Raw genomic sequence first — 24,644 nt, forward strand, 5'->3', positions numbered from 1 at the left:
AGATAAGCAGGGGTTGGCAGGGTTTTTTCTTAATTTTTTAAACCCTTGAGTTGTGTCAGATAGCTGATACAGTGCTTGCCAAGTTGTAAAAGAACTGCTGAAAAGGCATGGCCTTGGCATTCCACTCCGGTCTGTTTGCTTGTGATCAAAGCAGTGGCTGCAAAATTACATTTTTAGAACCTTATTTTTGGGATCGTTTTTGAACACTGCTATCAGCCTCGGCAGCCAAGAGATCACAGCATGTAAATCTAAGAAGTATACATTTAAAAACACTGTGTTCCTTTTCCCTACCTACCACCCCCACCTTACTACTTATTTATTTGCACATGGAGTTGACACTATTCAGTGAGTAGGCTGAAGAAGGTGATGGTAGAGGTAGAATGTGGTCTATGTCCATTTGGTGTTTCAGCATTAAATAACACTATTTATTGTTATTGGAGATATCAGGTAGTTAGCTAGAAAGGATCTATGGATAGGTATTAAATGGACTCTGGTAAGAAATTAACAGAGAATTTGTTTCATTTGTTACAGGAGCGATCAGCTAAATGTTGGTGACTACATCAAGTCAGTGAATGGGATTAACTTGACCAAACTGCGACATGATGAAATCATAAGCCTGTTGAAGAATGTGGGAGAAAGAGTGGTACTGGAGGTAGAATATGAGCTCCCCCCAGCTGGTTAGTTCTTCCATTTTTAATAATCCATTTTTAATACTTTGTCACAATTCAGTCATGCTTCAAGAAGGAGATGGCTTCCCTTTCCCTCGAATATGTGAAACTGGCTTTTATTGATTATTCTGAGCTCTGATAGGCAGTGGGTTTCAGGCATAAGGGTTTTCCAAGCCTATTTTTCTGTCCAAGTTCCTTTAAATAAAGATGTCTGGGTCATTTGCTTGCAAAACATGAACTCTGTTGCTGAGCTGTCTCTTCTATTTGCTTGATCTTTTCCCTTCTCCAAAGGGGAAGCATAGTGTTCTGTGCACAGTTGTATGGATGGTGACCATTGCAGAATGGTTCCTTGAGGGAACAACTTTTTCCTAACACGATGGGTGTGTGCTGTTGTGTGTTGTCCTGGAACAAACTAATTAGATCTCTCTGCTTTGCCATCTAGCAACTCATCAGCTCTCTCCACCATTTTGGCAGTGTGTCCTGTTGTGGAAAAAAAATGTGACTTAGAATCTCAAAACCACCCTTTCAGCCAATTTGAATTTTGTTTTAATATTGTGTGCTCCCAAAAAGGCTCAACCTGTGTGTGCTCATTTAACCTCACTGTCACCGTAGCTTGAGGATCTGGGTGTGAATTCATTTGTGGTGTGTGAGATTATTTTCCTTTCACTCATGCTGAATGCTGTTGCTTATAAACATTTGACAGTTGTTGAGATTTTGTAAGCATAGGCAAGTGGAGCAAGTATTTTGTGATTATTTACACCTTGGGATATAAAGGATATTTCAGCAGAAGGACTGATAAGATTCTCAACTGTTCACAAAATTGCAAACACTCTTCTTACCCCACAGATTGAAATATGAGTTCATGCTATTCAAGTGTTGTACTAGAAGCTGACAGCCTGCCCAGACTTCTCACAATCAAATGAAATTTTGCTTTTCTAGTCAAACCTGTGAAGTGTGTTTGTCACTTCTTAAAATATTCTAAAGAATAAATTTAATTTGGGTGATGAAAGATTGTAAAGAGTTACTAATGAAATAGTGTAGTATAACAAATGTAAAGTGTTATTTTTCTGTTACATAAAGGCAGACTTGCAGAAGGGTAGCACCAAAGATGAAAACCTGAGCTATTGGCATAGGGAGTGCAGATAAGTAACAAACTCTGGCTTGTACATGAACACATGAAACACCTTTACCCTATCAAACCATTGGTCTGCCAAGGTCTCTGAATGGAAGCAGCTCTCTGGGGTCTCAGGCTGAGGGCTTCCTTTCAGCAGGAGATGCTGGAGATTGAACCTGGAACTTTCTGCTTGCAAAACAGATGCTCTGTCAGTGAACCACAGATCGTCCCCTAACCCCTGGTTTGTCTGCTTGTTGCCTCTTTTCTGTCTATACCAGGACAGAACACATTCTCCCTGTACAGTCTGTGGCCAAATCCTATAAGGTAGTGCTACATAACAAATTGCTGTTCATGAATTGAATTGTCACAGCATATCACAGTAATGTTAGTGATTAACAAACCAGCTATAAGACCCTAGTTTGAACCCTGTGTTCATTACCAGCTGACAAACTTTGATTTGTTGGATTGTCTATGTTTGGAAGTCACAGATAAACTATGTTTTAATCAAATGCCATTTATCATGACAGCTGAATTCAGCCTTGGACTTCATACATTATACTTTGCTTCCTTGAAGTACCAAATTAAGAATGAACTGATTTCCATCTCCTTTAGAATTGGGTTAAACTATTTAATAATTATCTCAGTTGAAATGAAGGCAAAACTGCTCTTCTAGCAGTGAAGATACGACTGTATCCTTCTGAGGTCAGAAAAGACTAAAAAATCAAGCACTGTAAGAGCAAAGACCAGTTTCTGAAAGCTGGAGACTGCTTTGAAGCTTGTAGAGAAAGGAAAATGGTGGTTCTTAGTATGATGAGTGTCTTCAATCTGCTTTAACACAATCTAGAACTGCTGTCTTTTAATACAAGTATCTCATAGATTTGTATGTTTAAGGCAATTGTTGTGTTCCTCTAATTAAAAATCCTTTCATATTGAGAGATGTGTATGAACCATGAGGCAACTTCTCTATAAAGCCCACAATTAGGAAGGAAGAAAAATGGCACTTCAGAGCGATAATTTACCTCCATGTCCTTCTAATTTATAGCCCCAGAGACCAGTGCTGGCATTATTCCAAAGACCATTGAAGTGACCCTGTACAAAGAAGGCAACAGTTTTGGGTTTGTGCTCCGAGGTCAGTACCCTTTCAGCATATAATGATGGTAACCATGTTGCTAGGTCAGCTTTTGAAAGTCAGGGAAGGAAACAGGGTATTACGTGGAAATCAGCCTCAAGCCTAATGCAAACACAAAGCAATCCTCAAAAACCGCTTGCTTTATTATTTATAGTAGAGCTTCGTATGTATTTGTTGAAATATTTTGACTGTTTTCCAAAACCTGCTTCATATGTGCCACTGTAGTAAAATAGGTTTCTTATATTCATGCGTTTTACAACTTTTGCCATTTTATTACAGGAGGAGCCCATGAAGACTGGCACAAATCCAGGCCGTTAGTATTGACCTATGTTAGGCCAGGTGGCCCAGCAGACAGGTAACGTTTGTATCAGACTGCACTTTGCAGTGGAGCTTGAGCAAATCACTCTTTCTAATAACAAAATGGCTGGTTCCTGTTATCACAATAAAAACAGGGAAACAAAGACATCTAGGAAAGGAGGTTTCTACATACTCCTTGGACTCTCCAGATATGCAAAACAAAATTATTTTGTATATTAACCAAATGGGAAGCAGAGAACTTGATGAATATGGAGTATGCTCCAAGAAGCACAGAAAGCTGAGAACACCACAGTATCCATTCAAGAGGGTAAAAATAATAGTTAACCTGTTCAAACCCCTGAGAGCTTGTAGGATCCTGTAAGGGGAGATTGTAGAGGATAGGATTTTCAAATTGTCCCCTTCCCTATTCTTTGCAAGTCACCAGCTTGTAGATGGTTAAAGCAACTCTATAGGAGCATGAAACTTTAGCAGCTTTATATCCCAAATGTGTTACTAAAGTTGACATTTGGATGTAGCGTTTTACTCAATATGTCACTCAATTTCCAAGTGATCACTTGAATGCAGTTCTCCCAAGAGACAGAGGGTTTTTTTTAAAGCCAAATCAAAATATTGACATTTCAAATCCATTAGTAATTTAGAAATCAGCTGTTGAAGTATTCAGTTAGCTGTATGTACCCTCTGACTGAGTTCACACTGATTTATTGTAAGATCACTTTCTAATGTACCTGCTAATAGCAAATTCAAATGTACAGCTGTTTCTACAGTGCAGTCCTTCATGCAACTCTACCCAATACTGAAAGGATGTGTGGGCCATTTTAAAAAAATTATCCATATCAAAATTTTGCTCAGATGTGGAAAGTTTGATATATCAGTCAAAAGCTTCTGCTGGGGAGTACTACACCATATGCACAGTTGTATATTTTTATGTGCTCTTATTTAGTCTTTACATATATGGTTACAGGTATAATTGCTGCTACATCTGTGGCTGCATCCCTCCTGTCCTGGTACATGTTTATTTATTTATTTCATAGTCCACCTTTCTTGCTGAGACTCAAGGCAAACTGCAGGATGTAGAACAATGCAATCAAAACCCATAAGATGTTTAGTAGACAATGGGTTAAGATTACAAAATTAGAAAACAACGAGAGCAACAAACGAAGGTATATTATACTGTAAACAATGCAGAAAATGTGGAATTATGTGTGACCCAGTGAACACTATATACCTGGACTTTCAAAAGGCTTTTGATAGTGTACCTCACCAAAGACTCCGAAGTAAACTCAGTTGTCATGTGATAAGAGGATGAGTCCTCTTATGGATTAAAAATCTGAGTAAACAGGGAAAAAAGATGTCACAATGGAGGGGAATAAGCAGTGGGGTCCCACAAGGGATCAGCACAGGTACCAGTGTTGTTTACTTTGTTCATAAATAATCTGAAACTAGGAGTGAGCTGTATAGCAGCCATGTTTGCAGATGACACAAAACTATTCAGGATTATGACAACCAACTGGGGAGAGCTCCAGGAGAATCTCCACAAATAGGACATGGGTAGATGTGACAAATGAAGTTCAGTATAGGTAAGTATAAAGTGGTGCACACTGGAACAAAAAATCCTAACTTCAAGTATATGCTAATACACCTAAATAATATGACATGGTCCACAATACCAAAGCTTGCTGATAAATGCAATAAGCACAAAAAAAGTGGCATGACCCTTGTACATTCAAACAGAGATAATTGACTAAGCAACTAGTACCATCCCCATCCTCTAGCCCAGTGTGAAACCAGAACTGGATCCTAAACAGAGGAGTTGTCTAGGAAGACCTGGGGGTTCTGCAACTGCTGTCTATCATCTGGCTGAGGACTGCCAAAGAAATCCACTTGTTCCCCACATAGTTTGGCTTCCCAGTGTATTTTATGTAACGTTTGAGTGACAAGTCTTTCAGTGCAACAGGAATTCTTTGAACAGTTTGTGAATGTACTAGGAAGTTGTATCATGTGAGCCTGAGCCATTTTCAGACTGCTCCCACAAAAATAGCAACAACCATGCCTATGAAAAGTAGGTGTGTTTGGGTGAGGGCTTACGAATGCTGAAAATAGGAAAATGTACTATTTGAATATGTTCAGATTTTATGCTTGCCTTGTTTCTTGCAGGGAAGGGTCTCTGAAAGTTGGGGACAGGCTGTTAAGTGTTGATGGAATCCCCCTCCACGGTGTCAGTCATGCTGATGCACTGAACATTCTACGTCAGTGCAACCAGGAGGCCCTCTTTCAGATTGAGTATGATGTCACCATAATGGGTAAGATGTCTTTGTATGGCCTTTCCCTAGAAACTTGGATCACAAGAAGGAACAATAGAACTGTATAAAGCTACTTAAGTGTACAGTTAAAAAGCATTTGTGATAAAGTATGTGTAGCAGAATTCAGAACATTTCCCAATCCTACCAGAGTTCTGTTCTCAATAGGTAATTAGTGAAGATTAGGCACAAATATAGCACCTGTTTTCTCTCCACTCACACAGTGAAGCCTGTATGTTCCCTTTCCAGCATACCTTTTATGATTTTCCTTCTACTGCTTATATACATTGTGTGCGTCAAGATCTTGAGTGTCTGACCACACAATGCACTTTTCCAGGTGCATTCAGCAGGTATGGTCCAGAAGCACTGTGCTGGGACCTTGATTCCCAGGTATGGTGGGACCTGATTCTTACTGGGACTGTGGTACACAGGACAAAGGGGTTTAAGTAGTCTCTGTATACCCAGAGTGATGCTATTTATCCTATTCGGGAAGAAAACTTTTACCTATTAGATTTCACCAGTGGGACAGATAGCCCCAAGTTGGGAAAAGAACACTGGGGAGAAAGCTTAAGCCATTTTTTCTGCATGCTGTGGCTCTGAGCTTCATTGTCCTTCTATCCATCTGAGAAGCACTGAATTCCCAGACCATGTCTCTCTACTGGACCTGGGGCATACCTGGGAGAAGGAGTGTTGTGTAGTTATTTAGACTCTAAGAGAAATTCATGTCTCCCTGGACTCCTTGGAGGAGTAATTTAAGTATTCAGTAATAGAGATGAGCACAAACCAAATTCTGAACCAAAATTTGTCATGAACTTTGTGGGGGGTGGGGGGGTGGAGAAGGAAGGAAGGAAGGAAGGAAGGAAGGAAGGAAGGAAGGAAGGAAGGAAGGAAGGAAGGAAGGAAGGAAGGAAGGAAGGAAGGAAGGAAGGAAGGAAGGAAGGAAGGAAGGAAGGAAAGTTTAGGCTTGCTTTAAAGGTAACATAAAATGTTAGAACAAATGAAAAAGAGTAAACCACAGTGCAAATGTATAAAATATTGTCTATAATTTAATAATATATTCAAAAGTGCTAAAATATCATTTAAAAACAACTATCCTGTGGTTCAACCTATAAGTACCTAACCCCAATATAAAGACAAATGTCCATTTACATAAATACAGATTTTAAAATATATACTGTCTCCATATGCAAGAACTAATACCAAACAAATTTCAGCACCTGGCCTTCTTCTGTGGTATAACCCAAACTGACCACTCCATTAATTTAACAAAACTGATCATACATGGAATGGACCTGAAATGAAGGGAGGAAAGAAAAATAATTATCTATATATATGTTAAGAAACAGAATTAGTTTAAATTTTTAAATAAATGGAACTAAAATAGCTACTGTACTCACACGAAGATATCAACCATAGAGTAAGTGGTGGCAGATTTTCTTGTGGTACAACATGGGCAGCCTATTAAGATATAAAATATTGCCTGGATCTAAAATGCACATAAAACATGTGACTAAGGAATTGCTAATTAAAAAGTCTCCTAATTATTTTAGGAAAAAGGGTATGTAGTCAACTGTAAAAAAAAATGAAACTAGTACAGTATTTATCTTCTTTGGTCCAATCTGAAATGCTCAAAGCTCCAATGGAGTGCTCAAGTACAGCAAGAAAAGAATAAGCATTATAGCATTCCACCCCCTGAATATATGGAAAATGTGATGCAACAGAAGAGAGACAGAAATGACGCAGAGGTCATCAGCAGCACCTGAGAGAGGAAAATTGCATCAGCCTACTTGCACACCTTAATCAAAAAATCAACCAAGTACATCAGACACACAGGCAATCAATTGTGTGTCTCGATGTTTTCCCCCCAAAAAGAAAATTTCTGCCAGTAGCAAACTAGTAGTTCAGAGAAATGGCTTAAACTGCTTGGAGGGAGGTATTTGTAAATTTCCTGCATTGTACAGGGGGTTGGACTAGATTACCCTGGAGGTCCCTTCCAACTCTATGATTCTAACCCTAAGATGTAGTCTTTTTTAAGAAGAAGAGGGGTTTTTTATGGGGGGAGGCAATACAAGGAAGTATTCAATCCAGCCACTCCCCGTTAGCAGCCTGAATGTGGCAGGCCTAAAACCCAGAAGTCACCTCTAGCTAAGCACTTTAGTGACTCAGGGCTTGGAAGAGCCATATAGGCATTTTCTGTTGGGAGTGTGTACCACTGTATTTGCCCGTTCCAGTGCATGCTTATGTCCTGGGGCTTATAGCCAGATAAGCATGCCTACAATTGCTTTCTCTCTATGACTTCCCCTGTGTTTTTAAATATTTTATACTGCTGCCTTGACTGTTTACTGTTGTATTTTTGCAGAGGATTTAATTTCTGAAGTTTTATCAGTAGTTTTAATCATTCTATGCCAATTGTAGTATTTATGATTAGCTACTTTGGGGAAACCTTTTGGAGAAGTTGAGATAGAAATGTTCTAAACAAATGCCAATCCCTCTGTAAATGGCTACAGAGAGGTGTTGCAAGAATCTAGTTTCTAAACTCTGGATTTCTGCTTACAGAATCCAGGTTGGGTTTTTTTAGACTACAGAACATGTTCCTTATCTCTTCCTTTAGCCAAAGGTGCCCTGACTCTGCATACCACCTTTGGGACGGAAAAAAGGGTGTGATTTGCATAGCACACATGGAGCTGAGAAAACTGAGAACTACAGAGATGACTAGATGTGAATTGACAGAAATGATCAAAATATGATTGTAAATAACACATTTAAGAATAGGCTTTCAAGTCTCAGGTCTGATTCATGTTTGCAGCATGCAGTTGGTTGATGCTGATGTAGCTTGGCTTATTGAAGTAAAATACATCAGAGTGAATATTTCCATGCTTTTCTGCCTCGTAGGCACAGATGTCTTCCATTTCTATTTGGTTCTCTGTGTCAGCCTGTGACACTTTTTTTTTCCTGCCATAAGTTTTCTGTAGGAGGTGATGGTGAGGCCAGATGTATCTAGTTCCTGGGTTTTCATTACAGCAAAAGGTTCCTGATCTTGTTCTGAATAGGGCAGGGGAAAAAACTGCTGGGAAGCTGTTCTTAGTGAAGGAAAGCTATTGAACAGAGATCTTGGGGAAGTTTAAGCTACAGGCCTGGTGGTATGTAGAGCCAATAGCCCAAACTGGCATGCTGTCTAGAGCACAGCTTAAGTGGTTCACGATCTTCAGATCTGAAGTGAGGCTTTTCTCTCTCTCTTCCAATTTTCTTTTAATCTGATTTAGAAATATTTTTTCAATATACATGTGCTTGCTTCTCTCTTATCGTCCCCATGGGTCAATCTCTCACTGAGCACGAATTAAGCTCATCTTTTTCAAATCACTCAGCTGCTAACTCCTAATCCAGATGGAATAAAACAGCTTTTCCAGGGGCTAGGCTGAGAATTAAAGTAACTGATGATGGGCAAAGTGAGGCTTTGATCTAAAAACATATACGTGTTTAATCCTTCCTGCACTCCACTGAGAAAGGTGCATATCAACATTTTGCAGATGGGGAATCCTGCAGCTTGTCAAAGATCTGCAAAGATCACTTTGTCAGGAAGAGGTAGTAGTAGGATAATCCACTTGCAGTACAGAAGCATGATCTGGGTTTCTTATTAAGACCCTTGGGTCTTCTGCAGTTACATAGGAAGTAATGGATGTGATGGTCTGATGTAAGGAATGAAAAGGTGAGGAGGTTTAATGTCTCTATGCATTCAGGACCCTGCCTCCAGGATGACCATACCAGAAAGAGTCCCTGACTGATAGAAGAGCCCTTTGGGAAGAGGGACTGCAGGAGAAAAAAGAGAGCTCCGCTCCCTTGTTCTCCAGTGGTCCCAGGAGTGGGCCAGTCCTCACTCTTGGGATCATAGCTCCTCCTCTTCAATTGCAGGGCTTAACAAACTTGAGGTGCTTGATCCTCAGAAGTCAGTCAGTTTGTTTAGCCCTGCCATTGAAGCAGGATGTGCTATCAGAGCTCCTTTGAGGCTCTTGACCTGATTAAAAAAAAACACACAGAGAAGAAAGGAAACAGAAACTTACTGGTGTTCAGTGGCAAAGGAAAGCTCCTTGCATGGGAGAAAAACCGCGCCGCTGCTTTTTCTAGGGAGGAGGGATGTTTCCCTCTCGTGTCTGGGCGAAAGTGCTTGAGTAGCCTCAGGGAAGAGGCATGTGCACGCACCCTGTTCCTCCCAACTTCTCATCGGCCCGGACGGATGTGCAAGGATCGTGGGTCGGTTTCCCCTTCCAGCTTCCCACAAAGGCACCCTGGCAACCCCGGGGGTCTAGGGAGCAGCAGTTAAAAAGGGAAAGAAGAACGGGGGACTGGAGAAAGGGAGAGGACTTCTGCTTTGCACGCTGCCCTCCTGGAGCGCCGACGACAGTGCGTCTGGCACGATCGCTTCCAGCTTCGGTAAGCCTTAATGGAGCGCCCCAGGGGATGGTAAGGGATTAGAGGGGGTCTCCAGACCTAGCCCGATGTCCCTTCTCTTGGCACAAGCCGGCAGGATGCTGAGAGCTTTTGGAATCAGTCGCTTTATCAGTGCCCCCTCTCCTTTCCCCCCCTTCCCCCCCTTTTCTTCCCTCTTTCTTCCCTTGTACTCCTGGCACCAGGAGGTGTGGCCCTTGTTGGTATGGCCTTTTTTGAGAAGGGAAGCCTTTTTCTCTTGGGAAATGAAAAGGGAATTAACCGGCATTATGCTGGTGGGGGGAGAAAAGGCTTGGACGAACTGTTCTGTACTTTTGGAGGGAAGGGAAGCCATTTTGCCTGTCCTTTTTGTGTTACAGGGCCATTCCCTCTAAGATGGCCGCCTCCAACAGATTCCCCAAGGGAGCGATGCTGGAGGAGGGCACATGTGATTTGGAGTTGGCTGATTCACCAGTACAGGAGGAGGGGACAGAAGGCCATCAGGCTGATATCTCAGCAGATGAGGCTAAGTCCAATCTCCTTTCTTGGATTCAGGAACTGGTTAGAAAAGAGGTTCAAGCAGCTTCTGCTACCACCCCAACCCCTCCACTAAAGAGAACATGCAAACTTAGGCACAGAGAGGTAGATAAGGAAGAGGAAAGTTTTTCCCCTAGACCTCTTAAGCGCAGCAGGTCAGTTACATTCTTTTCACACTGATCAAGAGGAAGAGGATTCTGATCTGTCTGATGGCTCTTCGTCACCAGACACGGGAGAACTCTCTGAGGAAGAGGAGGGGGTAGCCTCTACTCATTCCAAACTGTTTCCAGCGGACGTGTATTCACGCCTGCTCCCAAAGGTGGTTAGGACACTACAAATTTAGTATACTCCCAAATCTAAGGATGAGGAAGATGCAGCGTTTCCCTCGGCAATGGAGGATATCATTCCCAAGTCGGGTTCCAAACCCCTACTGGTCCCATTGCCCTCTGGATTTTTCTCTATAATCAGGTCAGAGTGGGAACATCCGGCCAAGCCAAAGATGGTCCCATCAAATTTCTCTAAGTTCTTTTCATTCATCCCAGAGGCGGCCAAGCGGCTGAAGTTGCCAGTGGTAGATGACCCAGTCAATAGTCTGGCCTCTAACTCCATACTCCTGATGGATGCGGATGGGATGCCAAGGGACCCGACGGATAAGCGCATAGAGCAAGCTTTGCGCTGGGATTTTGAGGCCTCAGCTAACGCTTTGAAGGTGTCGGCTACCACGTCACTTTTCTGTAGGGCTTCGTATATGTGGCTCTCTGACCTGGCTAAGAGGGATGACCTACCTAAGGACGTTAAGGATTCCCTTAAGAAAATTACGTTAGCCACGGCTTTTGCTTCAGACTCTACCCTCGAAGCAGTTCAACTATCAGCTAGGGCCATGGTGTCTAGCGTTACGGCCAGAAGAAGTATCTGGCTATGTAATTGGGATGCGGACCCTTCAGCTAGAGCTAAAGTGGCTGCTGTGCCGTTTAAAGGGGCCTCACTTTTTGGAGAAGGCCTAGATAGATACCTTATAGAGGACAGAAATAAGAAAAAAGTCTTCTAAGAGACGGGATAGCAGAGGGAGACAAAGGTTTCAGTACTTTCGGGGAAATCGGAGAGACTCCAGGCAACCCTCCTTCAAGCAATACAGAATAAAGTGGCAATCAAAGACCAGAGACGGTAGAACTTCCTTCGGGGGGAAACAAAGTCAACTAGTTAAAGGACAGAAGAAGTCCACATCGGCATGACTGGGAGGGTCCACTGGATCCAAGTCGGATAGGAGGACGACTTCAGAACTTCTCTCATGTGTGGCATCAAACGATATCGGACAGATGGGTGTTGGACACGGTGACCAACGGTTACTCTCTGGAATTTTATTCGCCTCCAAGGCACCGTTCCTTAGAAGTACAGAGATCTCTGTCTCCCGAGAAGCACCGAACATTACTGCTGGCCATCGACCACCTGGTATTGATAGGAGCCATAGAACCGGTTCCAACAGTAGAGAAATTTCAAGGCACATACTCAGTTTTCTTTGTGGTTCCCAAAAAGAATGGGGACGTCCGGGCGATACTGGATCTGAAGTGGGTGAACAAGTCGGTGGTTACGAAGAAGTTTCGAATGGAGACTCTGAGGTCCATACTACTGTCCGTTCAGCGGGGAGACTTCATGGCCTCAATAGACCTGTCGGAAGCCTACCTTCATATTCCTATTGCCAAGGAACATCGAAGGTTTCTTCGTTTTTCTTACGACGGGTGTCACAGAGCTCTGCGCTTTGGTCTGAAATCATCTCCAAGTGTGTTCACAAAAGTCTTAGTCACCCTTGTGGCTGTCATAAGGTTACAGGGGGTGGCCCTGTTTCTATATTTGGACGACATCTGGTCAAGGCCCCATTGGTGGAACAGACAAAGAAAGACCTTGATTTGACCATAACAACTCTAAGATCTCACGGGTTCGTAATAAATGTTCAGAAGAGTTGGTTTCAACCTTCCCAGTCTCTAACACACCTAGGGGTTCAGATCGACTCCAGCATGGACAAGGTTTTTCTGACCCCAGAAAGACGGTCAAAGATCTTGCAGCTGATTTCGGAAGTCAAGCAGCGGAGGAGAGTCAAACTGATGCTTCTGGCAAAGTTGATGGGTATGATGGTATCGTGCCAGGATGTAGTTCAGTGGGCACGGTTTCACACGAGGCCACTTCAGAAATTCCATTTGCCCTTCCAGTAGCACATAAGTTCCAAAAGTCCGATCTCACTGACAGCCAACCTACTGAAAGATCTCGAATGGTGGCAAGCTCCCGGTCTTTTTTCCTCGGGGCAGGAACTGCGGGAACCCAAGAAAGTAGTGCTGACCACAGATGCCAGCCTTTTTGGTTGGGGAGCACATATGGTAGGAGCTGCAGTGAAGGGTCAGTGGAGCGCTCAAGAGGCCAAAGAAAGTATAAATCTTCTAGAATTGAGAGCCATACATCTGGCCTTCATTCAAATGGAAAAAGGGGTGGCTGGAACCCATGTACTGATACAAACAGACAACATGACGGCAAAGGCCTATGTGAATTGCCAAGGAGGCACCAGGTACCGGAAGCTTCAAGTCGAAGCACAGGGCTTGTTCAGATGGGCAGAAGTACATCTTCGATCCATCAGAGCCACTCATGTGGCAGGAAAGGACAATATAGTAGCGGACTGGCTGAGTTGGCAGTCGCTGGACCAGTCGGAATGGTCACTTCATCACGAGATGTTTCGGGCGATTTGCAAAAGATTCGGGATGCCGGGAGTGGACCTTTTTGCCTCGGACGACAATCACCAAGTGCGTCAGTATTTCTCAAGGATGAGAAGCAGAGGAGTGGTGGCTATCGACGCTCTGAACTCAGACTGGCCGAGGACTCTATTGTACGCTTTTCCTCCGTTCCAAATCATCCAGAGGTTTCTGCAGAGGGTCCAGGAACAAAAAGCGGAAGTGATTGTAGTGGCCCCCTTTTGGCCCAGGAGAGCCTGGTTCCAGGAACTTCAGAGTCTGTCAGTAATACAACCGTGGCGGATTCCTTTGAGAGGGGAGTTACTGTCTCAAGGCACACTGCATCATCCACGACCAGAAATGCTGCAGCTCACTGAGCGGCAGCAGTTGATTAGTCTGGGCTATTCTACCCCTGTAGTAGACACCATGTTGTCTTCTAGGAAGAGTTCCACTAACTAAAGCTATAATGTTACTTGGCAGGTTTTTCATTCCTGGTGTGTGGAGAGGGGGGGGGGAAACCCTTTACAGACCAGTTTCTTTTATTTTGTCCTTCCTACAGGAGGGACTCGAAAGAGGTCTTAGCACCAGTACGCTGCGTAGACAAGTAGCAGCCATAGCAGCGGTTAGAGGGTCCAGGAAGGGCAAGTCGATTTCTACACACCCTCATATCAGGAGGTTCCTAAAGGGGGTGGCTTTGGTTAATCCACCGCAGGTGCATAGGTTCCCGTCTTGGAATCTGAACACGGTGCTGAAGGCGCTCTGTGGCAAGCCCTTTGAGCCTATGGCATTGTGTAACCTTAAGCTACTGACCTTTAAGGTGGCGTTCTTAGTGGGCATCACCTCGGCGCGCAGGGTATTGGAGCTCCAGGCTCTCTCTATACATAAGGATCTCTGCATTTTCCATCAGGATAAAGTAGTTCTTCGCACTGATCCAGCATTCATTCCACAGGTGAATTCTCGTTTTCATAGGGCGGAGGACATTGTGCTGCCTTCTTTCTGTCCTAATCTAGTTCATGAGAAGGAGAAGTTGTGGCACTGTCTGGATGTCCGTAGAGCCTTTAGCTTCTATTTGGATAGGACCAAGGGGTTTCGCCAGTCTGACTCTCTGTTGGTTTCCTTCAGGATTTCAAACAATGGACGCAAGGTGTCCGCCTCCACCATTAGCAGGTGGATTAGGGGATGCACTTACGAGACTTACAAGGCAAAAGGTTTGGAGCCCCCGTTAGGGGTGACAGCCCATTCTCTCAGGGGGACAGCCACTTCAGCGGCCTTTCCCTCTTTGGAGGTGATGTGTAAGTCGGCAATATGGAAGTCAGTTCACTCCTTTACTAAGCACTACAGGATTGATAAGGCGGCTTCGGCTGAGGCCGCGTTTGGCAGAAAGGTGCTCCAACACGTGGTCCCGGGGCAAAGCTGAAGTGCCCACCCTGGGACTAGGCTTTTTTATGTCCCAAGAGTGAGGACTGGCCCACTCCTGGGACCACTGGAGAACGGAAGATTCTGTTCACTTACCATGAAGTCTTCCTTCTCTGTGGTCCCGGATTGGTCCAGTCCTACCCACCCAGATGTGTCAGGGGGTATCAGCTTTGATTTGGGACTCCGGAGTTGGAGATTGTCACTATTTTAGTTAGCTTATCAAGTTGGGTTAATGGGTCCCTCAGTAGAGCCCCTTGGGAAAGGGTCAGGATAAGCTCTGGAGGAGGGGTACCATTTTTTCCCTAGGGGTGTTTTTTCTCCTGCTGTTGTTGGAGTTATTCTTAGGGAGGTGAGATAGCTGGCAGAAGAACTGACTTCTGAGGATCAAGCACCTCCCCTTCGGGTCAAGTTTGTTAAGCCCTGCTATCGAAGAGGAGGAGCTATGATCCCAAGAGTGAGGACTGGACCACTCTGGGACCACAGAGAAGGAAGACTTCACGGTAAGTGAATAGAATCTTCCGTTCTCCCTCCATGCTTTGCTCCTTAAGTTGGGCTTCTGTCTTTACTTTGTGCTTGATTACATCTGATCTGGGTTTAAACACACTGATCTGCAGCCATCACATCTACTTTGGCCCTCGAGAAGTGAGGCCTGGCAGCCGGCTGTCCTAAGTCATTTGTGGGGAGCGACGCAATCTAATACGAAGGATGCACAGCCTTGTGCTATCCTTTCTGAAGGGAACTTTGATGTCACATCTAAGAAGCAGGATGTGAATCGCAATGCATGCATCCAGAGCAGAAGTAAGAATAATATTTGTTACTGACGGGGCCCTCTTATATAATGTATCCGAGGGAAAGAATGTACAGCAATCCCAAATAGATGGGTAGAAACTGTGTGGCTTGAAATTAACCTTGGCTGCTAAGCTTGGGGCAGCCAAAGGCAGCTTTCTGCTATCTGAGCTGTGTTTCCTTTTGTAATCAGCCAAAGGAACGACCCTCAGGAGCCTATTGGATGCATAGGTAGGCATGCTATTCAGTAGGCAGTTACGTTGAAATTTTAACAGGTGCTTTAAGGGAATGCTGATCTCTTTGAAAATAAGCCCCATTTCTCATTTTCCCCCTGCAACTTTCATCTAGTGATAGCAGGACCACATGCATGGGCACATTATTGCATTGGCTTTGTTTTTTGGAGGCCTGTGTGAAGGACACAGGAAAATCACGAAGTATTTTGTGAGCAAGGGCCAGATATCAAAATGCAGGATATTGCTCTGATGATCCGTGGGCGGAATTGTTTGCAGGGAAGACAGATGAACTCAACGAAGCAAAGAGGCTTTCTGTGTTCTTCACTTTTTTGATGGTTTACACATTTTAGACTGAAACTGGATCTACCATCCTTCCTGCTAGGAGCAATCAAGGGATTTGAGAATTCCATGCCTCAATGTAAATGGGGTATCCTACATTAGGGACAGGACTATAGAGTTACAAATGGTGCATAATGTAAGGATTAGACATGAGAGAACACCCACCGATTCAGCTCTCCTCCTGCTCTCTGCTTGTAAACATGAAACTGATTGTATAGCAAGCTGTTCAAATGGAGCTACATGAATTCAGATATGCCTGTTGGCATGATTACACTGTCCTCTTGTGCAACTAGACTTTTTCTTGCCTTTTTCACACATGCAGACCTTGCCACACAGATCAACTGTTGCTGTCACCTTTATTTTTTAAAAGGTCATATAGGAAAAAAAATCAGTTTGAGAAGATGAGCTCCAAATCATCTCAGATTGATTTTTTTTTTCTATATGACCTGTGTTTGCAGTGAATTTCAGCAGGAAACATAGAAGCAATCTGAACTGGAGCTCACCTCATGTGTAACTGAGGGAGGAGTCTGAATATCATATGTTTCTCTGACTAAGTGTGTGTGTTGCAAAGTTCTTGGCCTACCCAGTCAGGATACCCTGTATAGAAACTGTACTTATCTGAAGAGACACCGTTATCCTCCATCTATATTAAAAACATGTAGCTTTCTAGTTTAAGCCCATGTAAACGGTGACTGTGACTTCAGGAATTGCGAACTGAGAGAATTGCAAATTTTAAAAGCTGTTCCCGCAGAAAGTCCTGCTCCTCTGACTTGGAGCACAGTTAGATTTAATTGGGGAGGGACAGTAGCTCAGTGGTAGAGCATCTGCTTGGGAAGCAGAAGGTCCCAGGTTCAATCCCTGGCATCTCCAAAAAAGGGTCCAGGCAAATTGGTGTGAAAACCTCAGCTTGAGACCTGGAGAGCCACTGCCAGTCTGAGTAGACAATACTGACTTTGATGGACCAAGGGTCTGATTCAGTATAAGGCAGCTTCATATATTCATATGTTCAATTACAATAAAACAACCAGGCCCATAGCTCTGGAGGGCCTCTGGGGGCCCCACCCTCAACTTCCACCCAAAGCCCCTCAACTAAGGGCCCCTGACTCAAGGAGGGCAAGAGGTGGCCATGGTGGATCTTCCTGTGTTGCAAACACAACCTTTTCCAGGCCCCTCAGGCAACCAGAAGCATGGAAGCAGGCAAGGAGGGTGCCGCCGCTGTGCTCCTCCTCCTCCTGGCCCTGGCCTGCCTGGTGGCACTGAGGGAAGTGAAGTTGGGATGGGATGGAAGGGGAGAGGAAGAAGTGGAGTCCATCCATCTTCCATCCTCCGCTGACATGCCAATCAGGAAGCAAGATGGGTCAGCCCATCTAGCTAGCCACTTACTCTTGGGAACTTTCTCCAGTGCGCTGCCCAAGGGGGTCCAGCAGGAGACTCAGAGGGGAAGCCAACCTGGTGGGGTGGAAGACATCTCTGCTGGGCTTATATGGCCAGGCTGTGCTGCAGCTGCAGCTTCCTGGAGCCTTCTGCCACCTCTCAGGTCTTCCTGGCTAGGCTCCAGTCTGGGCTGTGCCACACCAGCAGCTTCCTGGCACTGCACAGCTCGACCTGCAGTAGTGGTGGACTCTTCAGCAGCGGTGACCTCTTCCTCCTCCTCCTAGTGGCTACTCCTAGTGGCCGGGCCATGCTGCAACAGCAGCTTTCTAGTGCCATACAGCTCGTCCTGCAGCTTTCAGTTCTCTCAGAACTCTCTCAGCTCCACCTCCTCACAAGGTGCCTGTTGTGGGGAGAGGAAGGAAGGAGATTGTAAGCAGCTTTTAGACTTCTTAGGCTAAAGAAAAGTGGGTTATAGAAACCAATTATTATTGTGATTGTTAAATTCTGTTCTCCGGACAAATTGTGGACATCCACATGTAGTATGAATTAAAACAGAGAGGGTGTTCTAACTAGGTGGATAGTCCCTGGATAAGATGCTGAAGTTTGCTTTGATTGGAAGGTTTAAGGGTGGTTTGGGAAAGAACTGGGTGGTTATGAAGGAATTTAGAAGATTATCCCAAAGTTTGAAAGCTAACGGTGGTTAGGTCAGATTAACATGCTCAGATCCCCTTCCAGCATCTCACATGTAAAGAGACAAGTTCAGCTTTTCTGCACGTTTGCGCCACAATTTTATGATGGAAGGTTATATGAATGTAAATTGCCACAAAAATGATGTCAAGTGTATAGCATTCCCACAGCTGGTCCATGCACCGTAAACAGGATTGTCACATTATTTGACCTGGAGAACACTCCTTCAGTGTTGCAGTGAATGTTCATATTTATCTGGCTGTTTAGGTCAAATGAACCCATGAGTACATATACTAGAGATTCTGTGAATGGATTAGTTCCTCTAGCAGCTGCACATTTGTTAGATATATATCTAAAAGGTGCAAATGTGAAAAACACATTTATAATAAATGTTATTAACAATGCAGATACACTCAGGGAGCTGAAGTTGTCTGCAGCATTCTGTTAAGTATATTTGTTGACAGATCTTTTTTTGGTCTGTGGAATATGTGGGTTTATTCAAGCCCACTGGGGTCATATTGGATCTTCCCTCGTTTTTGTTTGCAAGCTCCTTATGAATGTTGCTTGGGCTGCTGTGCTGTCCTGAAGATGCATGCAACTCAAAAACAGATGTCTCATCTCCAGTCAAAAACATCTGTCTTCAGACGTGTAACGTCATTCACTATTAGAATCAGCAAATGCTTGCCACTGGAAAAGAATAAATTCAGCCTTGTTCACCAGCTCCCCAAATTGTCAGTTTGATGAAATTGTTGAAAGTTGGATAATCTTTTGGAGGAAGGATGTATTCCCATTCAAGTGTTCTTTCTCTTTTAAGACTTTCTTTTCTGATCATGGGACCTGTATGTTGAAACAATTCACCCTGCTTTTTTCTCTTCTCTGTGAATTACAAGCCATCTTCCCTCCTAATAGTGCTGAGAGGCCAAATGCATTGCTTGTAAAGCATTTTGCAATTCTTTCAGTGCAGTCGATACAATTGTGCATGACATTATTAGCCTTTCAGGGGCTAGCTTCCTTTATTGATCAATGCTGCATGAATTATAAAAGCTGCTGCTATGGGGCTTTTTGGGGAGAGTAGTTGTACATCTCTACTCCTTTTCGGTATGTTAGCTCAGCAGTAACATGTCAAGCCCTTGGTAGATGCAAAATAATATCCAATCTGAACTTTCTGTAAAATACCCAAGATTGAATTTCTCTTAAGTACCAATAGACTAATACCTTATGAAAGGCTCTGTTCTGAGCACGTCTTGGCTTTGCCTGTTGGCTTTCTCCCTGTTCTGTATGTCCACCCAAACTGCTCATAGGAGCATTTTAAGCTTTATTTTCTACCACCATATTGTCACTTAGATAGGCACCTGGTGTCAGCATGCCTGCCAAGACCCACATTGGGATAGCAAAGGGAAAGTTCTGTGATCCTTCCTGATGTGTAGCTGCAGTTAAGGAAGAGGAGAAGTGGATCCTGATTCAGAAGGAGACAAAGGTGGTGACTGAAGGGGAGGATGGAGCTAAAGTGGAAGGGGGCCAGGGATACCCTGTGCCCAAGAGCTTATTACAACTTATTGCCACTGAGAAATCCATGCAATGCCAGTGGACTTTCATAGGCAGTACCACTGCCCCAACTGTTTTTTACCCAGAACTGGGTTCTGTGCAACTTGTCCATTCTAAATAATTCTTTCCAACTGATTTGGACTGAACATTCCGTTTAACTTCCATTAACCAGAAGTGAGTAGATCCGCCTTTGAGATAAATCAGAACTGTGCTCTATTGAGGGGCAGGACTCGATGTTACAAGAAAGGCACAGCTGTGCTGTTCAGAGTTTGTCTCCTCTCTCCCACACAACATGTTGTGTGATGATATGTCATAGTGAATTTCCCCCACCCCCTGGCTCTGATTGCCAGTGATGTGAGGCAGAGGCCAGGGAACTCACAGCATGATGGCATCACTTCACATGTTATTTATATTAGACTAGAAATAGGGCCTGTTGTGAAAATAAATACAATGGGCTCTAGAAAGAGACTCTGGGTGAGTGCCCCCCTTATGGTCTTCCCACCTACCCCAGTGAAGACATTCATCCCCACCACCACCTCCAGGGGAGCTGATTTCTGCTATCTGGAGAGCAGTTGTAATTCTGAGTGATTCCAGCCCTCACCTTGAGATTGGCAACAGTGGTTCCCCAGGAGGAAATGGCTGTTTTGGAGGGTGCAGTCTATGGCATTGTACCTGTCTGATGTCCCACCCCTCCTCAACCTCCCCCCTCTCCAGGATCCACCCCTTAAATCTCCAGGGATTTCCTAACATGGAGTTGGCAACCCTATGGCCTTCTCTTTATCTGCCTCTCTGACTTCAGCTTTCCATTGCCTCCCCCCTTCCTATAGCCTCTACGTCAGAAAAGAACAATCTTTCTCCTCAGTGGGGGGACCAAAGCAGCTTATATCATTCTCCTCTCCTACCTTTGATCTGCACAACAACTCTGTGAGGAAGGTTAGGTTGAAAGTCTGTGACTGGTCCAAAATCATCCAGTCAGCTTCCACAGCAAGAAACTGGATCTGGCAGACCCTGCTCTGAAGCCCTAACTCCTATGCCCTCCTCAAACTCCACCACAGAATCTCCAGGAATTTCCCACCAACCTGGAACTGACAGCCCTAGTCAGGACTGGCTTCAATGAGTTCTCCCTCAGAAGCCTTTAGTAATACCTTTCAGACCAACACTTTCTCTCAGATAACATTTTTAGTTAAGGTTTGTAGAATCTTTCGGGATCAAGTGCCGTGTTCTACTGGAGAAAGTTTTCCTTCCAGACGTTTCGTTCTCAGCTGCGGAGAACATCCTCAGTGGTGTTGCAGCTGGAGCAGGCGCTCAGACCTTCTTGGCTGCTGTGCATTGAGTATCACTCAATGTGTATCACTCAATGCACAGCAGCCAAGAAGGTCTGAGCGCCTGCTCCGGCTGCAACACCACTGAGGATGTTCTCCTCAGCTGAGAACGAAACGTCTGGAAGGAAAACTTTCTCCAGTAGAACACGGCACTTGATCCTGAAAGATTCTACAAACCCTAATGATGTTACCAGCCGTGAAAACCTGAAATCTTTGATAACATTTTTAGTCTTAAGCACGGGACTTCAATCTCTCTCTGTCTCTCGCTTTCCCTCCCTAATTTATTTATTTTATTTATTTATTTGTAACTTAAGTCTCTCTCTGTATCTGGTCTGCTGCTACAGGATGCCATTCCGCCCCACCCTCTGGTCTCTGTCTGTTTCCCTTCCAGAGGAGGATAGGGAGGAGTCCTCAGCCAATTGAGAGAAATCCTTCCTTTCTCCCTCAGCCAATCATGAAGCTTTCTCTTTGCCTGTTTCCTTCCTCCTCTGTCCCTCAGCCAGTCAAGGGAAGACTTCCTTTTTCTCCTCTGCAAAGCAGTGCAACAGGCAGCTCAGCCAATAGGAGAGCAGAGAGAGCAAAAACTGCCACAACTAAGGTTGGTTGTCTTTTACTGACAGAATCAGCTTGGCTGGCAACAGCCACTTGGGCGGAAGAGAGGAGGGAGCTCAATCAGTGGCACATAAGTACTCTTGATTGATGGTTTGATGGGCCAAAGGTTGATGGAGCACACCCCCAACCAATGGGAGAGCTCCATTTTGCCAAGACAAAAGGGCTTTTATATCTACAGGATACTGCCAGGAGAAACAAAAAACCTATAGTCTGTAGCTCCATATCTATTGTAATGGCTAGTTTCTCCTTAAAAAAAAAATACCATCCTACTTCCAATGACATAAGAACATAAGAGAAGCCATGTTGGATCAGGCCAACGGCCCATCAAGTCCAACACTCTGTGTCACACAGTGGCAAAAAATTTTATATACACACATACACTGTGGCTAATAGCCACTGATGGACCTGTGCTCCATATTTTTATCTAAACCCTTCTTGAAGGTGGCTATACTTGTGGCCACCACCACCTCCTGTGGCAGTGAATTCCACATGTTAATCACCCTTTGGTGAAGAAGTACTTCCTTTTATCCGTTTTAACCTGTCTGCTCAGCAATTTGATTGAATGCCCACGAGTTCTTGTATTGTGAGAAAGGGAGAAAAGTACTTCTTTCTCTACTTTCTCCATCCCATGCATTATCTTGTAAACCTCTATCATGTCACCCCGCAGTCGACGTTTCTCCAAGCTAAAGAGTCCCAAGCGTTTCAACCTTTCTTCATAGGGAAAGTGCTCCAGACCTTTAATCATTCTAGTTGCCCTTCTCTGGACTTTCTCCAATGCTATAATATCCTTTTTGAGGTGCGGCGACCAGAACTGCACACAGTACTCCAAATGAGACCGCGCCATCGATTTATATAGGGGCATTATGATACTGGCTGATTTGTTTTCAATTCCCTTCCTAATAATTCCCAGCATGGCGTTGGCCTTTTTTATTGCAAATGCACACTGTCTTGACATTTTCAGTAAGTTATCTACCAGAGTGGCATACATTGTTCTCCTTTCCCTCTTCTCATTCTCACAATACCTCTTGAGGTAGGTTAAGTGGAGAGAGGAGGTCTGGTCCAAGGTCACCCTAGGAACTTAATGGCTGAGCTGGAGAAAGAACTACTACAGCACTGAAGTGTAAACTTGAGTGGGTGATCTCTCTTCAGCATTGCCTGTAGGAACTGGAGCCAGAGAAAGCACAAGCCCTGTTCACTTTACCTGATGTCAGCAGCATGTGGTGTCTGAGACGCTTGGCTCCTGGCAGTGTTGCTAGAATGAACATTGCCAAGCAGTCTGGATATCCTGGCTGGCGGAAATGAAAGCATATGATGCCTTTTGGGTTTGTTACATATCTTTCTTTTATGATTTGCCAGAGCCAGATTTTTTTTGGGGGGGGGGTGTTAGATTTTCCCTGCCACTTTCAACAAGAAGTTTACATTTTTGATGATGCTGGTGTGCCTTTTTTACTTGACAATTTAAAGCAAAATTATCCTTTAAGCAAGCCCCAGAGGTTTTGGGATGCCTAGAAAGGCACTACATGTAACATGTAAAGAGTTAAACTAGTGCTAGTTCTGGGCCAGTCCTAGGGAGGGGAAGTCCAATTCTGGGGTGAGAGAAGGAACTGTGGTGGTGTTACATGTTTTGTTGTTGTTGTTTGTTATCAAACCCAAGCCAGTGTATAGTGACCCTATCTGGTTTTCTAGGCAGGAGACATTCAGAGGTGGTTTGCCATCGCCTGCATCATGAACCTGATATTCCTAGGCGGTATCCCATCCAAATACTGTCCTGGACTGACTGTGCTTAGCTTCTGAGATCTGACAAGATCAGGTCAGCCTGGGCTATCCAGATCAGGGCTGTTGCAAGGTAGATAGCAGGCATTACTACTGAACAGGAGAGGTATGCATTGCAGCACCAGAGAGAGAAGATACAAGACTCAGAGAACTAAAGAGAAAAGAGCATGAGGTGATGAACCATTACTAAAGGTAGCACTACATTAAAAAAAGGCTGCACCTGCATTCCTGTGTTAGTGGTGGAGCACTGAACTGTTAATGAGTCTCTTTTTTCACTTGAGAAGAAGTAGAGGTAGGAGAGGGAAGTAACTATTCCTTGTCACAAGTGACAATAGGATCACCAGCTGTGCATTCAGACATCATGAAAAGCTCCAGTTAAGCCAAGGTTCAAATAGAGCTTGGTGTAATATTCATGCATGCCTCAGTTCTCCCTCCCCTTCTCACCCTGCGCATAATTAAGGATCCCTGATCTGAAAGGAACTGCAGTTTCCTGTGACTCATGAAGGCAGGCACCTGAGTAAATTGTAATTTGTTTAGTCCTTGCCAGCCAAGATCCTAAATCATGGTTTAACCTTGACATCTGTGGAAGAAGCAAATTCCAATTCTTCCAGATGCCTGCCCCCATACTTCACAGGGAACTGGGATGTGTTGCAAAACCCAGCTATAAGCATGGCAAGAAACTGTCTTTGTAGACAGTCTCAGCTTAATTGGAGTCTATGGCTTCTGAATGCTAGCCCCTTTTATATTTGAGTGCTGGAGGGAAAGTATCACATTTTCCATGCAAGCAGCACTACTGGAAGGTGCTGAGAGTGGCATTTAGATCCCCTGGGGTAGGAAATAAGTTGGCAACAGCTGCAGATTTATTGGTCAAGGAAAGGGTAGACTGCAAAGGCTCTTGGAAGGAAGGTAGACATAACAATGGAGTGCTTGTGTCCATTCACATAATGCTCTTCCAGTAAATTGGTAAGCTGTTTTTTTACTATGTAATTTTAAAAAGTCACATTGCTTTCTTTTTTTGTCATAAGTAGTGCCATAATAACTTGTGTAAATTCCTCCAATAAACTCTGAATCGGTGGTATAGAATTTACAATCCAGAAGCAGTAGACAAATCATGTGCTTTGTAGCTATAAAGAGCTGCTCAGAAAAATTATGCCCAAAGCAGTGTTCCCTCTAAGCTGAGTTAGCGTGAGCTAGCTCACAGATTTTTGGCTTCCAGCTCACACATTTTTGTCTTAGCTCAGGAAGGATGACCCCAGAGCACACAAATTTACACAGGAGCTCACAACTTTAATGCCAGTAGCTCACAAAGTAGAATTTTTGCTCACAAGATTCCCCAGCTTAGAGGGAACATTGGCCCA

The 24,644-nt window shown here is 44.1% G+C and overlaps 1 protein-coding gene across 8 annotated transcripts in view; it reads left to right on the plus strand.

The window, feature by feature from the left end:
* GRIP2 (glutamate receptor interacting protein 2) overlaps positions 1-24,644 on the plus strand; it is a 637,553-nt gene that overhangs the window by 527,595 nt on the left and 85,314 nt on the right. For all 8 annotated transcript variants that reach the window (XM_060239631.1, XM_060239635.1, XM_060239628.1 and 5 more), the window contains exons 4-7: positions 532-677; positions 2,825-2,911; positions 3,191-3,266; positions 5,384-5,529. In XM_060239631.1, the coding sequence (XP_060095614.1) occupies positions 532-677; positions 2,825-2,911; positions 3,191-3,266; positions 5,384-5,529 (455 nt within the window). The remainder of the gene's footprint in view (positions 1-531; positions 678-2,824; positions 2,912-3,190; positions 3,267-5,383; positions 5,530-24,644) is intronic.

This window comes from Heteronotia binoei, chromosome 5, assembly GCF_032191835.1.
Source record: "Heteronotia binoei isolate CCM8104 ecotype False Entrance Well chromosome 5, APGP_CSIRO_Hbin_v1, whole genome shotgun sequence".
Classification (NCBI taxonomy): domain Eukaryota; kingdom Metazoa; phylum Chordata; class Lepidosauria; order Squamata; family Gekkonidae; genus Heteronotia; species Heteronotia binoei.